This window comes from Erpetoichthys calabaricus, chromosome 11, assembly GCF_900747795.2.
Source record: "Erpetoichthys calabaricus chromosome 11, fErpCal1.3, whole genome shotgun sequence".
NCBI classification, from domain to species: Eukaryota; Metazoa; Chordata; class Cladistia; order Polypteriformes; family Polypteridae; genus Erpetoichthys; species Erpetoichthys calabaricus.
The window spans coordinates 137,447,221-137,462,511 of NC_041404.2; the positions used below are offsets into that span (position 1 = coordinate 137,447,221).

Consider the following 15,291-nt stretch of genomic DNA (forward strand, 5'->3'; position numbering starts at 1 on the left):
TTTACATTTTACAGTTCATCTTCGCTATTTAACAGTTTTATACTTTACTTTAACATTAACAACGATTTTTTTAGTGTAACTGTAATATATCAGTAAATGGTATGTAGCATATTTTGAAGGTTGAAAAATATCGATATTTTGTAAAAAATAATGAAATTTATTGTTTAAGACGTACAGGCCATTTTCAGTAGAACATAAGGTAACTTTCTTTTTTTTCTGAAAAGGCATTAAATTTGCACCATTTATAGTATTTTTACTGTTAAATTTACGGGCATTCTTACAGTGTACATGAATATCTCGCTGTCGATCAGTAAAGGCTCACCTCTCCGGTCAGGAGCTCCAGCCCTTTAAAGGTCCCGTTGTTCACAGTGTCGCGATCAAACAGTTGAGGCACCGTGATGAAGCCGAAGTTCACCAGAAAGGAGAAAATGCTGAACATGAGCAGCCACTTGATGAACAGAAAGTAGGAGAGGATGCTGCTGCCGAACTTCCCTCCGATGTCCTTCAGGCCTCCCTGCCAGAGCTGCAGCGTGTGGTAAGCATTTGTCACAAATGTGCTGCATCGTCTGTGGAACTGTGGGAAGAAGAAAAGAGCAGGACGTCAGGCATCAAAAGAGCAAGTGTTTCTGCCGCTGTTGACGTCTTTTGGAAAGGTGCGCATGTTCAGAACCCGAGTGTCTGTGAGGTTGTGTCAGGGGTTTGGGGTGCTGCAGTGCCACCTACTGGTCACAATATCAACACTCCGGATGGATCTGGAAGTCGGCTGTCGCTCGTGGAGGTCACTTACCAGGTAAAAGTTGTCCCTGCAGTCCATGTACCAGTTTATGCGGCCTTTCTTTGACGTTTTCTCCAGCAGCACTCGCTTCCTGACAACAACAACAACAACATAAAGATCAGGTGTGTAAGGGTGGCGGTTGGGGGGGGGGGGGGGGGTGCATTCTTCATCCACAGAGACACATTTAAGGAGGGTCTCTAAACTGTAAAAGCAACACTAAAGAGGAACTGCAACGGGAAATAAACATGAATGAACCCTGACGAGTCGCCTCTGAGACATTCATTTACATTTAAGAGGGTCGCAGTCGTCACTTCGGTGAATCAGCTGACTTACCGGATTTGTTTCTTTTCATGAAGACTCACGGGGAGCTGACGGATGGCTCGAACCCGATCATAGAACGACATGGCCACCAGTTCTATAATAAGCTGTTGCTCTTCTGCTCAAAAGAATGAATTCAGTTGGGTTAGGAAATGTTGGACAAACAACTTAGTTTTTATCTGACGCCCTTCACTGAGTGCTGGTGCAGGGCAACGTCAACCACTGGAGAGCGGACACTAAATACTAAATAGAGAACTGGCACAGAGAGAGAGAGAGACAGATGTTAAAACACACAAGGAACGAGCAACTGATTACACAGAAATGGAAACCAACAATGACTGTCCATTATGGCCATTAAGGACAATGGGAGAGGTGAAAAAGTCAGCCAACTGACCACCTGCCCACTCTGGTTATTGAGATATCCATGATAGATAGATAGATAGATAGATAGATAGATAGATAGATAGATAGATAGATAGATAGATAGATAGATAGATAGATAGAAAGGAACTATATAATAAATAGATAGATGTGAAAGGCACTATACAACAGATATAGATAGATAGATAGATAGATAGATAGATAGATAGATAGATAGATAGATAGATAGATAGATAGATAGATAGATAGATAGATAGAAAGGAACTATATAATAGATAGATAGATAGATGGATAGATAGACGTGAAAGGCACTATACAACAGATAGATAGATAGATAGATAGATAGATAGATAGATAGATAGATAGATAGATAGATAGATAGATAGATAGATAGATAGATAGATAGAAAGGAACTATATAATAGATAGATAGATGTGAAAGGCACTATACAACAGATATAGATAGATAGATAGATAGATAGATAGATAGATAGATAGATAGATAGATAGATAGCAATGAAAGGCACTATATTATAGATAGATAGATAGATAGATAGATAGATAGATAGATAGATAGATAGATAGCAATGAAAGGCACTATATAATAGATAGATAGATAGATAGATAGATAGATAGATAAATAGATAGATAGCAATGAAATGCACTATATAATAGATAGATAGATAGATAGATAGATAGATAGATAGATAGATAGATAGATAGGGAGGACCCGGGAAACGAACCCACAATCTCCTTACTGCAAAGCCTCAACAGCCCCCCAAAATGTTTCAGTGTTGCGCTGATTTGCTTTGGGGTTTGGGGGAGTCCACCGCCGATGCCCACTGTGCTTCATGATAAGACCCCCCCCCCCCCATACTGTGCTGGATGAGACAGCGGGTTTGAAAAGACCCCACACCCGCCCCAATTCCCCAGCCGTGTCCCTTCATGAGTTCCCGTCTGAGGGGCCGCTGCCTTTGTGGTACGTGTCATGCCAGTGATGAAGATGTTCAGTAAGTTAAAGAAGAGCCGCACAGGCACAGGGAAAATCAAACATTTTATGAGTGGAATAGAAAAGCTTTGTGAATGTCCTAAGACGTGTACTGCCATTCCCAGAGCTCATTCTGAAATACTAAAATTTGTTTGCTTTTACGGATTTAACTTTAAAGTAGTTGAAGACGCCCTGAGACCTGCTGCCCATTAGCTAGTGTCCCCGCTGGGGCCTGGCTCAGTGCTTAGGGCCTTCAAAGTGGGTACAGCGAACCCCATTGAGGTGCCATTCTAATCGTCTACAGCTTTTGGACAAAAGCCACCGCTTGTCTGTAGAGATGTGGCAGTTTGGTGTGTTTAGTATTTCAGATGCTTTGTTTCGGCTCCACCTGGTAAATAAAAATGTTAGAAGAAAATGTCACCCTGTGCCGTCTTGTCCTGAGTGTCCTCAGCAGTGAGCCTCAGCCAGCCAAGTGCAGATGAACTCAAAGCGCCCCGGAAAAAGAGGCTGGAATTGCGCATTCGTAGTTGCCGTAAAATGCTGCTCCCTAGGAGATAAACGAGAAAACGGCGTTACATCTCAGCTATAGATAAGATAAACAGATATGAAAGGCACTATAAAATAGATTTATTGATATTTTATATGGCATTTTACAGAAAGCTCTTTAAATAAATACATACGTAAATAGACTGATATCTATCTGTATCTATATTTATATATATATATATTGTGGTGGACGGATGGAGCCCTTACCCGGCCAGGACACCCTGAGAGTATTTCCAGGACAGTTTCTCCTTCAGACCCACAGAGGGCAACCCCCTTGGTTTCCAGCAGGGCCACAGGTGGTGAACACGGGAGCTCAACCCTGCTGGGGCCTGTGGCCATCACCACCAGGGGGCGCATGGATGTGTTCAGGTGTGGCGGAAGTGTTTCCAGAAGAAGCTCGTTGGGCACTTGGACTCTTTTAAAAAGGGTCAGAAGTGAATGGCCACAGTCAGGAGGAAAAGGACAAAGTCGGAGGAGGAGTGAAGATGAAAGGACTGGCGGCGAGAGGGACAGAGTTGTGTTGGTGATTTGTGCTGACCTTTAAATAAACTGTGTGATGTATGGCAGTTGGTGTCCTGCCTCATTATGTTGGGGTTAGGAGGGCTGTATATATATATATATACATGTCTATATATTGTGATGGATGGCTGGGGTCCTTGCCCCACCGGGAGGCCTGGAGAAGCAGGGAACCGGGAGAGGGGCAATTCCTTCCCCAGGCCGCAAGAGGGTGGCCATCCTGGATGATGTGGAATTGATGGAGCTGGAAGGATCAACCCTGTGGGGATCCGTGGCCACCGCCAGGGGGACGCCTGAAGGACTATGGAGCCTTGGACTGCAGCGGTTCCGCCACACCAGGAAGCGGGCACACCCGGAGTGCTTCCAGGGGGCAGTATAAAAGGGGCCGCTTTCCTCACTCCTTTCAGGGAGCCGGAGTCGGGTGGAAGAGGATGGAGCTGGCGAGTGGAGGAGCAGAGGCAGCAGAAGACTTGGGAAAACAGAAAGGAAGAACTGAGCCGTTATTGTGGGTTAAAAGCAACAGTTTAAGGTCTGCGGGTAACAAAATTAAAGCAGATGACAGAAATAAAAGTGAACACTCTGATAGTGGATAAAGGTAACCTGATGAAAACGTCTATACATGGAGAAGTGGATAAAAAGAGCTGGAAGGCAAATCCTAAAGGCCAGTGACAGACAGATAGCTAGATGAAAGTCACTATTTAATAGAGAGAGAGATGGATGTGAAAGGCGCTATATAATAGATAGGTAGACAGCGTAGTTGGCAGGATTAGATAGATAGATAGATAGATAGATAGATAGATAGATAGATAGATAGATAGATAGATGGCGGCACAGTGGCGCAGTGGGTAGCACTGCTGCCTTGCAGTAAGGAGACCCGTCTGGGTTCGCTTCCCAGGTCCTCCCTGCGTGGAGTCTGCATGTTCTCCCCGTGTCTGTGTGGGTTTCCTCCCACAGTCCAAAGACATGCAGGTTAGGTACATTGGCGATTCAAAATTGGCCCTAGTGTGTGCTTGGTGTGTGGGTGTGTCCTGCGGTGGGTTGGCGCCCTGCCTGGGATTGGTTCCCTGCCTTGCGCCCAGTGTTGGCTGGGATTGGCTCCAGCAGACCCCGTGACCCTGTGTTCGGATTCAGCGGGGTTGGAAAATGGATGGATCTATAACTACATACATACTGTAAATAGATAAATAAATATATACTGTATAAATATCTATTATCACACACATGCAAACTCCGAGTCAGACCGGGATGTGGCAGAGTGCACTGACTTTTTTTCTCCCTTTCCTGCAGACCATTCACGGGAGATTCCACCTGGCCCTGATAACGTCACTTCCGGGTCTGAGCCTATGGAGGAAGACCTTGTCGGCTCCGGCCCCTTTGACATCACGTCCGGGCTCGAACCTATGGCTGATGACCCTTACGATCCCGACCCCTTTGACGTCACTTCCTGTCTTCCTCTTTAAAAGCCTCCACCTTCCGCCTATTACCTCAGTTCTGTTTTGGACTCCTGTATCTGCACATCAGTGCCATCATTTATTTTGCAATTTGCAGCCAGGAAACCAATTATATGGGTGGCTGCCCCAAACCTAGCTATGGCTCTGTGTGGAGTTTGTGACACTATACACACACACACACACACACCAGAAAAACTAAAATGCTTGCACATTCAAAAGAAAGAAAAGTTCAGACTCATGAGTCCGTGTCCCTGTGACGCACTCTACAGGTGTATTACTGTTGGTATGAAGGACCCCCAGTCGCGTATCTCAACACACTTTCTGCTGAATGATTCCATGTCTGAGAGTCCTCAGTGTCAGTGTGTCACAGAGAGAGGATGTGCAGCGTTGTTCATAATGGCACTCAGTTTTCTCTTCATTCTCTCCTCATCTATGAGCGCCAGCTTGTTGACCTGAAGTGATGTCACCAGCCCATCTCGCCACACACTGGCCATCACAGAGTTGTAGAAGACGTGAAGGAGGTCACTTCCCACATTCAAGGATCACAGCCTCCTTAGGAGGAAGACTCTACTCTGACCTTTCTTCTCCAGTCCAAACTGTGACCCCCAAGTTCTTGTAGCAGTGGACCACCTCCACACCCACTCCCTGAGTGGTGACGGGACACAGAGGCTCTTTGGTGTGGTAGTGATGTTGAGTTGCAGACGATTCTCAAAGTTCTCCCCCTGACTCCTCTCCTTTGTCTCATCCCCCCTTTCCAATAGCACACCCCTCATTTGGGATTTTCTGCAAGTGACGTGACCTGCTGAAGACCTGCTGATCTTATATATACATGGGGTCACCAGGGTGGGCCCTTTCACGTTGTCGCGTCTCCTTCTACAATGGAAGACTTGAAGCAAGATGGTCTGACAGAGACGGAGGTGCAGGACGGAGCAGGATGGAGCAGGCTGGTCAAACACATCGACCCCATGCAGATGACGAGCAACAGACAGCAAGAAAAGCTGATCACCAATGATTTGTGCAAAATGGCAAACAAAGATATAAAAATGTACTACAGGGTGGAGGCCATTAACGTTATCTGGACAGCTCGATAGATGGACTAATAAGAGCTGATGTGAACAGGGGCACTTATGCTGATAAAATGCCCTTAATGTGCAAAAAAAACAACCCGTCGACTTTGGCACGCAGGAACTTGAGGGCGTTTTTTAATGGCACCTGATAATCTTGAACTGTGCGGTGTGAGTCAGCGACATTAAGGTGCTACCGTGTGTTATCATTAAAAAATGGGTGACTTCACGTCATAAGCAGAAATGTGCCGAGGAACACAAGAAAATAAGCAGAAGGTGTAAGCGTAGCTGAGTCCAAACTAAAGCTGAGGCCCACTGAGTGCCAGCCTGTGCCTTTGCTGATCCAGTCCTGCAGATAAAGGGTCAGACGCTTCAGTTCATGTGTACATCAAACACCGGACTGTGATGTCAGCTTATGGTTGACAAAGCCTTCCTATATCTCAGAATGCCCGTCACCTTACACTCCTCAGATCTTCAAATGAGGGTCTGCTTAGAATTCCAAGAAGTGGTGAGGCGGGCGACCTTCTGCTGTGGGGCACCTCAAATCAGGAATAGCTGACTGATATAGAACTTCGCCAGGCTGATACGGCAGAGCACTTTAAAAAAACCCAATATTTTAACATGGCTTTCTTATCGCTTCATTTTAGTGTAACCCTGACATTCTGTATACGCACTAACCCCGACTCTCTCTGCTGTTCTTTTTCCATTTTTCTGTGGTGCCAATCTGCGCCCCCACCACCTGATTAGGGCACCATGCATTGAGGGATCGAAGGCCAGAGGTCCATCAAATTCTTCCACGTGAAGCCTAAAAACCGTGAGGACTGACTTAGATGATTAGAATGCCTAGAGGAACTCAGAACCCCTGCAGATTTTTGTTTTTTCGGTCCTTACTTTATTCTTTGTTAATTAGTATTGCCTAATTTTATATTTTTCTTTTTCTTTCTTCATCTTGTAAAGCTCCTTGAGCTCCAGCATTTGTATGAAAACCTGCTCTAGAAATAAATGTTGTCGTCGTTGTCGTTGTTGTTGGTGCCAGACAGACCAGTCTGAGTTTTTCTGTAACTGCCGTCCAAAGACGTTCATGCACAACTGTCTCTTAGAGTTGACTCGCCATAGTTCGAAAAGCAAAAAAGGCCCTGCAAACGGCTTATAGATGGCAGACGTCAGAGGAGATGGGACGTCTGTGGTAAGTCAGATGACCTCTCACTACAACTGGGATCGGCAGAGAAGCACCTCGGAATGCACAACGTGGCACACTTTGAGCACAAGACCACATCAGGGTCCACTCCTGTCAGCCAACAACAGAAATATGAAGCCACGGTGGGCACCGGCTCACCAAAACTGGACAGATGGAGGCTGGAAAAAACATCACCTGGTCTGATGAACGTCCACTTCTGCTGAGGCACACAGAACGGGAGGGTCAGAATTTGGTGCCAACAGCATGAATCCATGAATCTTTCCATAGACTGGGCTGGTGCTGGTGGTGTGTTCTTGGCACACTTTGGGCCTGTTAACACCAAGCAATCATCACTTGAATGATGCCACGGCCAATTTGAGGATCTTTGCTGTCCATGTGCATCTCTTCATGGCCACAATTTCTTCTGATGGCGACAAATGCCGTGTGACACAGTAGGTCCACAAGTTGGTAAAATGGCTGACTGTGCTTGATGGTGGATGTCCCCTCATGTTGGTGAGATGTCACAATAGAAGGGGGCATGAGGGTCGCACCTCGCTGAGCAATACAGAGGTGATACGGAAGGCTAGGGGATGGCGGGCAGGAGAAGGGGTGATGAGGACCCCTGAGGGACGAGGTGAGGCCACAAGCTGGTAGAAAGGCTGACAGTGCTAGATGGTGGACGTCACCTCATGATTGGGAGACCCAGAGGAGGGTAAACTGAAGAAACGTCAAAATAGAAGGGGACATGAGGGTCGTGCTTTGCCGAGCAATGCAGTGGTGATACAGATGGCAAGGGGATGGTGGGCAGGAGAAGGGGACCCCCGAGGGACATGGTGGGGCCAGAAGCTAGTAGAAAGGCTGAATATGCTTGACGGTGGACGGCAACTCATGTTGAGGAGACGTCACAATAGAAGGAGGCATGAGGGTTGTGCTTTGCCAAGCAATGCAGAGGTAATACAGATGGCAAGGGGATGGCGGTGGAAGAGGGGGAGCAGGGGCGATGAGGACCCCCGAGGGACATGGTTGTGCCACAAATTGGTAAAAAGGCTGACTGTGATTGACGGTGGACGTCCCACCATGTTGAGGAGACGTCACAACAGAAGGGTGCATGAGGGTCGCGCCTTGCTGAGCAATGCAGAGGTGATACGGACGGCAAGGGTATGGCGGGCAGGAGAAGGGGGAGCGGGGGTGATGAGGACCCTCGTGTGACGCGGTAGGGCCACAAGTTGGTGAAAAGGCTGAGTGTGCTTGATGTGGGACATCACCTCATGATGGGGAGACCCTGAGGAGGGTAAGCAGAGGAGACGTCACAATAGAAGGGGGCATCAGGAGATGGCATTGCTTGGTTTAGAAGGAGGCTTTCTGCCTGGGATATTTTTTATCTTTGCTTTACAGGAGTCTTGCACGCTCGTTTGTTTTATTTTTTAATGATGGATTATTTATTAATTACTTAAGTAATTTATTTTTTGTGGACACTTTTTTGTTTTTTTGTAATAAAAGCACTGATCCTCTTTGCACCTCCTCCTGTCCTAAATTTGCTCGGCTCATCCTTGGTTGCTTTATCGATGGATCCAAGGTTTAAGCTGCCAGGGATCGTTGAGCCCACCCGGACTGGCACAGGTTCACATACTTTTTTTTTCTTGCCGTTGTATCCTACAGTTCCTCAGGGAAAAAAAAAAAAAAACACGGAAAGAACTGGAAATCTGTGAGGCCGCGGCGATTCTGTTCGTTATCATCGCACACACACTCTGATAAAACTGCCACCTCATCGAATCTCAGGTCTGCCACGTCACTTTCTATATACACGCAAGTGAGTTATCAGGGGAAGCCTTCTTCTTATTTAACACGCCATGTGTGTGTGTGTGTGTGTGTGTGTGCATGTGTGTGTGTCTGGCGGCCCGAGACTTGGGAAAACAGTCGGCTTCTTATTTAACATTCTGTGTGCGTCTGAAAGAGCAAAGTGCAACAGGAGACTCGGAATAAAATAAAAAATGACATGGAAATGCGATGAGGGGAAACCCAACTGCACTTAAAGTCACCTTGGACTTGGCCGGCGGTCTGGGATTTCTTACCTGAAGGAGGAAACGTTCTTTAAAATTCAGATTTACTGGAGGGTTCAAAGGTGAAGGATGAACCGCTTCCTTTATGTAACCTTCTCTCGTATCAAAGGTTCTGTAAACACCTCTCTAAACTACTAAACAGTAGACAGCAGGACTTCAGGGGCCTTCAAAACTCCACTCGATGATGGGACTGGTGGGCTCTGGTGGGCTCTGGTGGGCTGCATGGCCCCATTCTCCCCATAATGGAGTTGTGATTCATTCTGTCTTTATATTTTAAAGAGTTTATTGGACATCAGTTAGTGGTTTGGATTCCCTTCACTTCTCTTAAACTGATTACCAAGACCCCTGAAGGGACATATTACAGATTTTTTTTTTGACCACGCTGTTCGTTTGTTCGTTGCTCATTGTGTGTTTTCAGTTTCTCCGGTCTCTACGACACACGACACGGTCCTGCCATTGCCGCGTATGTGAAGAACCTCACCGCTCAATACGTGCAGTGGTGACCTTGGCAAACATTAACTCTGGTTGGAAGTTCTTGCTCTTAAGGAACTAAAAGTATTTCAGATTTGTTTCCTGCTGAGAAAACTTAAGCCCTGTGGGTCTGGCTTGGGAACTTTCTGAGAAAAGAAAACATTTTCATTTCCCTTGTCACAGGTGGCTGGGGGTGGCGACCCGGCCAGGACGCCCCGGAGGACCGGAGGAGGGCTTACGCCTCCCCCAGACCACGTGGGGTCGACCGCCCTGGTGGCTATGGGGACCATGGGTACAGAGCTTTGAAGCTCAACCTTGTAGGGGCCCGTGGTCACCGCCAGGGGGCGCCCCAATGCCTAAGGAGCCCTGGCCCTCAGCACTACCACCACACCCGGAAGTGCTGGGGGGGAAGAGGATCGGGGACACCCAGGTGCGCAGCTGGCACTTCCGCCACACTGGGGAGTGCCGGTGGAAGATTGTCGGGAGGCACCTGGAGCACATCCGGGGGATTATAAAAGGGGCCACCTCCCTCCATTCGGGGGCTGGAGTCGGGAGAGAAGGAAGGACAAGGTCTTGGAGGAGGCAAAAGGCATTTGAGAGTTGGCCTGGACTTTAGGGGTTTGTGGTGCACAATTGTAAATAGTAGTATGTATAATAAACGTGTTGTGGGTGAGTTGAATGTGTCCGCCTGTCTGTGTCCGGGCCATCTTCCACACCCTTCTCTAACAATGGAGATGCAATCACTGATCTGCTCCACAAGGTTGGACCAAGCTGGCCGGCCCATGAGGATGACGTTTGTTGGATTTTTTCAGTGTCTTCAATACCATCCACCCATCCCTTTTAAGGGGTCTCCTCACAGATACGCAGATGGATGGGTGTTCTGGATGATGGACTGTCTGACCAGCAGGCCACAGTCTGTGAGGCCAATGAACTGTGTGAGCCACCAGAGCACCACAAGGAACAGGCCGGTCTCCTCCACTCTTCACCATGTACACCTCCAAACCAGGACCAGGACAGGTTACTTGCAGAAATTTTCAGATGATTCTGTACTTATGGGGGGTACTGATAAGGGCTTCTTGGTGCCAAGAGAATTGTCTAAAACCTAACATCTGCAAAACCAAGGAACTGGTAATTGACTTTTGTCACACCAAAGAGCCCCTATGTCTGGTCACTAGTCAGAGAGTGTAAAAGGTGGTGCACTGCTACAAGTACCTCAGGGTCCACGTCAATGACAGGTTGGACTGCTCTCATAACACAGAGGAACTGGAGAAGAAAGGGCAGAGCAGACTCTTTAGTCTTAGCAGACTCAAGTCCTTTAATTTGAGTAGTGACAATCGTTCACATCTTCAACAACTCTGATGGCCACTGTGGTGTGCTGAGCTGGTAACATTAAGGGAGGTCCACTGAATTAACAAGCTAATTAAATGAGCAGGATCAGTTATGGGATGCACTCTGGACCCCCTGAAGGTCACACCAAACAAAATTGAGTGCCCTTATGAACAATGCAATCATTGATCTTCTCCACAAAGCTGGACCAAGCTGGCCGGCCCGTGAGGATGACGTTTGTTGGATTTCTCCAGTGCCTTCAATACCACCCACCCATCTGTTAAGGGGTCTCCTCACAGATACGCAGATGGATGAGCCTATGGTGTCCTGGATGATGGACTGCCTGGCCAGCAGGCCTCAGTCTGTGAGGCCAATGAACTGTCTGAGGACCACCAGAGCACCACAAGGAACAGGCCTGTCTACTTTACTCTACACACTGCAGACTAGAAACATAACAGCAGGGCAGGTCACTTGCAGAAAGTCTCAGATGTTTCTACACTTACGGGGGGTACTGAGATACTGGAGGGGAGTCAGGTGGTCAACTTTGAGAATTGTCTGCAACCAAACATCAGCAAAACCAAAAAACTTCTTATGGACTTTCCCTGCACCAAAGAGTCTCTGGGTCTGGTCACTGTTCAGGGAGTGGATGAGGAGGTGGTGAACTGCTGCAAGAACCTGGGGGTCCACATCAAAGACAGGTTTGACTGGTCTTGGAATTCAGAATAACTGGAGAAGAAAGGTCAGGGTGGGATGTTTCTCCTTAGGAAACTGTGCTCCTTTAATGTGGGTAGTGACATCCTTGACATCTTCTACAACTCTGTGATGGGTAGTGTGGTGTACTGGGCCAGTCACATCACTTGAAGAGAGGCCCACCGAGCCAACAATCTGATTAAAAAGGGTAGGCTCAGTTAGGGGATGCACTCAGAAACCCCCCTGGAGGTAAGAAAGGATGAAAGCAAAGCTGACGGAAGTCGTGAACAATGCTGCACGCCCTCTCTCTGACGCCCTTACACTGAGGCCTTTAAGTCAACAAAGAATTTGGCAAAATGTGTCAGGAAATGCCACTGGGGCTCCTCTATACCAACAGCGATGTGTTTAAATGTTTTAGAATCTCTTTAACTTCAGTTAGAAAGTTTCATTTGTTTGATTGATTGATTAAATAGTGCCTGTCATTGTATCTATCTACCTACTATATAGTGCCTTTCATTCTAGCTATTTGTTATATAGCACCTTTCATTATATCTATTATATAGTGCTTTTCATTCATTATATTAATCTAAATTAATCTAAATTCAGTCTATCTATTATAGTGTTTTTCATTCAATCAGTCTATTTAATTATATAGTGCCTTTCACTCTATCTATCTATCTATCTATCTATCTATCTATCTATCTATCTATCTATCTATCTATCTATCTATCTATCTATTATATAGTGCCTTTCACTCTATCTATCTATCTATCTATCTATCTATCTATCTATCTATCTATCTATCTATCTATCTATCTATCTATCTATCACATAGTGCCTTTCACACTATCTATCTATCTATCTATCTATCTATCTATCTATCTATCTATCTATCTATCTATCTATCTATCTATCTATCTATCTATCTAACATATAGTGCCTTTCACACTATCTATCTATCTATTATATGGTGCCTTTCACTCTATCTATCTATCATATAGTGCTTTTCACACTATCTATCTATCTATCTACAACCCCAAATCAGAAAAAGTTGGGACAGTGTGGAAAATGTGAATAAAAAAAGAAAAAAGCAAGTTATAAATTCTCCTCAAATTTTATTTCATTGCAGACAGTAGGAACACAAAATAATTCATGTTTTGTTTTGTCAACATCATTTGATTTGTAAATAAACATCCATTCTTGCCATTCAGGCTTGCAACACATTTCAAAAAAAAAGTTGGGATGGGGGCAATTAAGGGTTAGTAATGAGGTATAATAACTAAATAATGATGTGATTTGAAACTGGTGATGTTAACAGGTGATTGCAATCATGATTCGGTACAAAAGCAGCATCGAGGAAAAGCCTACTCCTTTAGGAGCAAAAATGGGCAGAGGATCGCCAGTTTGCCACCAAGTGCGGGTAAAAATCTTTGAAATGATGAAGAAAAACGTTTCTCAAAGACAGATAGGAAGAGATTTGGGCATTTCTCCCTCTACAGTGCATGACATAGTGAAAAGAATCAGGGAATCTGGAGAAATTACCATGCGCAAAGGCCAAGGGCGCAAGCCTAAACTGAATGGCCGTGATCTCCGAGCCCTCAGACGGCACTGCATTAAAAACCGTCATTCATCAATAAATGATATAACTGCATGAGCTCAGGACTACTTCAGGGAGTCACTCTCAAGCACTACAGTATATAGTTACATTAGGAAATGCCAGCTAAAACTGTACTGTGCCAAAAGGAAGCCCTACATAAATAGTGTCCAGAAGCGCCGTCGACTTCTCTGGGCTCGGAGGCATCTGGAATGGTCCATTGTGCAGTGGAAACGTGTATTGTGGTCAGACGAATCGGTTTTTTACATCTTTTTTGGAAGAAATGGACACCGTGTGCTGCGGACCAAAGAGGAAAAGGACCATTCAGACTGTTACCAGATGCAATTTCAAAAGCCAGGATCTGTCATGGTATGGGGTTGTGTCAGTGCCTTCGGCAAAGGTAACTTGCACTTCTGCGATGGCACCATCAATGCTGAGAAGTATATCTCAGTTTTGGAGGAACAAATGCTGCCTTCAAGACGACGTCTTTACCAGGGACGCCCATGCTTATTTCAGCAAGACAATGCCAAACCACATACTGCGCGCATAACAAAGGCATGGCTGTGTAAGAAGAGGGTGCGGATGCTTGAGTGGCCTGCCTGCAGCCTTGATTTGTCTCCTATAGAGAATGTTTGGCGCATTTTGAAACGAAAAATGCGTCAACGAAGACCCTGTACTGTTGTGTACCTAAAACGTTGTTTGCAGGAAGAATGGGACAAACTAACACCTGCAACACTTAGTCACTTGATTTCTTCAATGCCTAAACGTCTTTTAAGTGTTGTTAAAAGACAGGGGAACTGTACAAAGTGGTAAATGCTGTACTGTCCCAACTTTTTTTGAAATGTGTTGCAAGCCTGAATGGCAAGAATGGATATTTATTTACAAATCAAATGATGTTGACAAAACAAAACATGAATTATTTTGTGTTCATACTGTCTGCAATGAAATAAAATTTGAGGAGAATTTATAACTTGCTTTTTTCTTTTTTTAATTCACATTTTCCACACTGTCCCAACTTTTTCTGATTTGGGGTTGTATCTATCTATCTATCGATTATATAGTGCCTTTCACTCTATCTATCATATAGTGACTTTCTATCTATCTATCTATCTATCTATCTATCTATCTATCTATCTATCTATCTATCTATCTATCTATCTATCTATCTATCTATCTATCTATCTTATAGTGCCTTTCGTTTGATTTGGGATTCCCTTCGTTTCTTTTGTCCGGCGGCCTTACTTTTCGTCCTCAGTCTCGGCCTCTCTTGCTCTCTGAAGTCACCGGCTCTCGCTCCGCCAGGGTCACTAGCAGAGTCCCACTCGTATCCTGCGTTGCCTAAATGCAAAACAAAGAAAGTGTAAAGAAGAGCCAGGAGGATTTCAGAGAGTTCAAAATGTGCAAGAATGTCAAGATGTAAAACGTACAACATAACGAATATAAGCTTTATAATAATAAATTCCTATGAAACAACCAAAATTCCAAAAAAAAAGTCAAGGCTGCATTGAAAATTCTAATTAAAAACAAGACCAAGTGATTTGTAATTTACTTTGACTTGTTTTCAAACATACACTGAATAAGGACGAGGTGTTTCATCTGCATGTTGCCTTTACTCCGAAACGGATGCCCGCCACACAAGTTGCCTTCTGGGTAGTTCAGGGTGCACTCAGGATGTGACAAGTTAAACCATCGCTTTATAAAACAAACATGTGCGGGTCTGAATGGAGCCTCCAAAAAAAGGCCTAGGATGGGAGTTGGCCAACTGATGTGCCAGTGAATAATCCAGAACTTTGACAGTAATGTTCTCCAAAGACAAATCAGTAGGATTTTGGGCATTTCACCCTCTAAAGCACACAATATAACCGAAGGATTTGTAGAATCTGAGCAAATGTCTGTGCATAAAGGACAATGTGAATGCGCGAGATCTCAAATGAC

At 45.3% G+C, this 15,291-nt stretch overlaps 1 protein-coding gene across 12 annotated transcripts in view; it reads right to left on the minus strand.

The window, feature by feature from the left end:
• Window positions 1–15,291, minus strand: part of tmc5 (transmembrane channel like 5) — a 107,745-nt gene that overhangs the window by 60,966 nt on the left and 31,488 nt on the right. For all 12 annotated transcript variants that reach the window (XM_051933937.1, XM_051933936.1, XM_051933938.1 and 9 more), the window contains exons 4-8: window positions 14,599–14,694; window positions 2,883–3,008; window positions 1,109–1,211; window positions 788–866; window positions 323–574 (exon numbers count right to left, since the gene is read on the minus strand). In XM_051933937.1, the coding sequence (XP_051789897.1) occupies window positions 323–574; window positions 788–866; window positions 1,109–1,211; window positions 2,883–3,008; window positions 14,599–14,694 (656 nt within the window). The remainder of the gene's footprint in view (window positions 1–322; window positions 575–787; window positions 867–1,108; window positions 1,212–2,882; window positions 3,009–14,598; window positions 14,695–15,291) is intronic.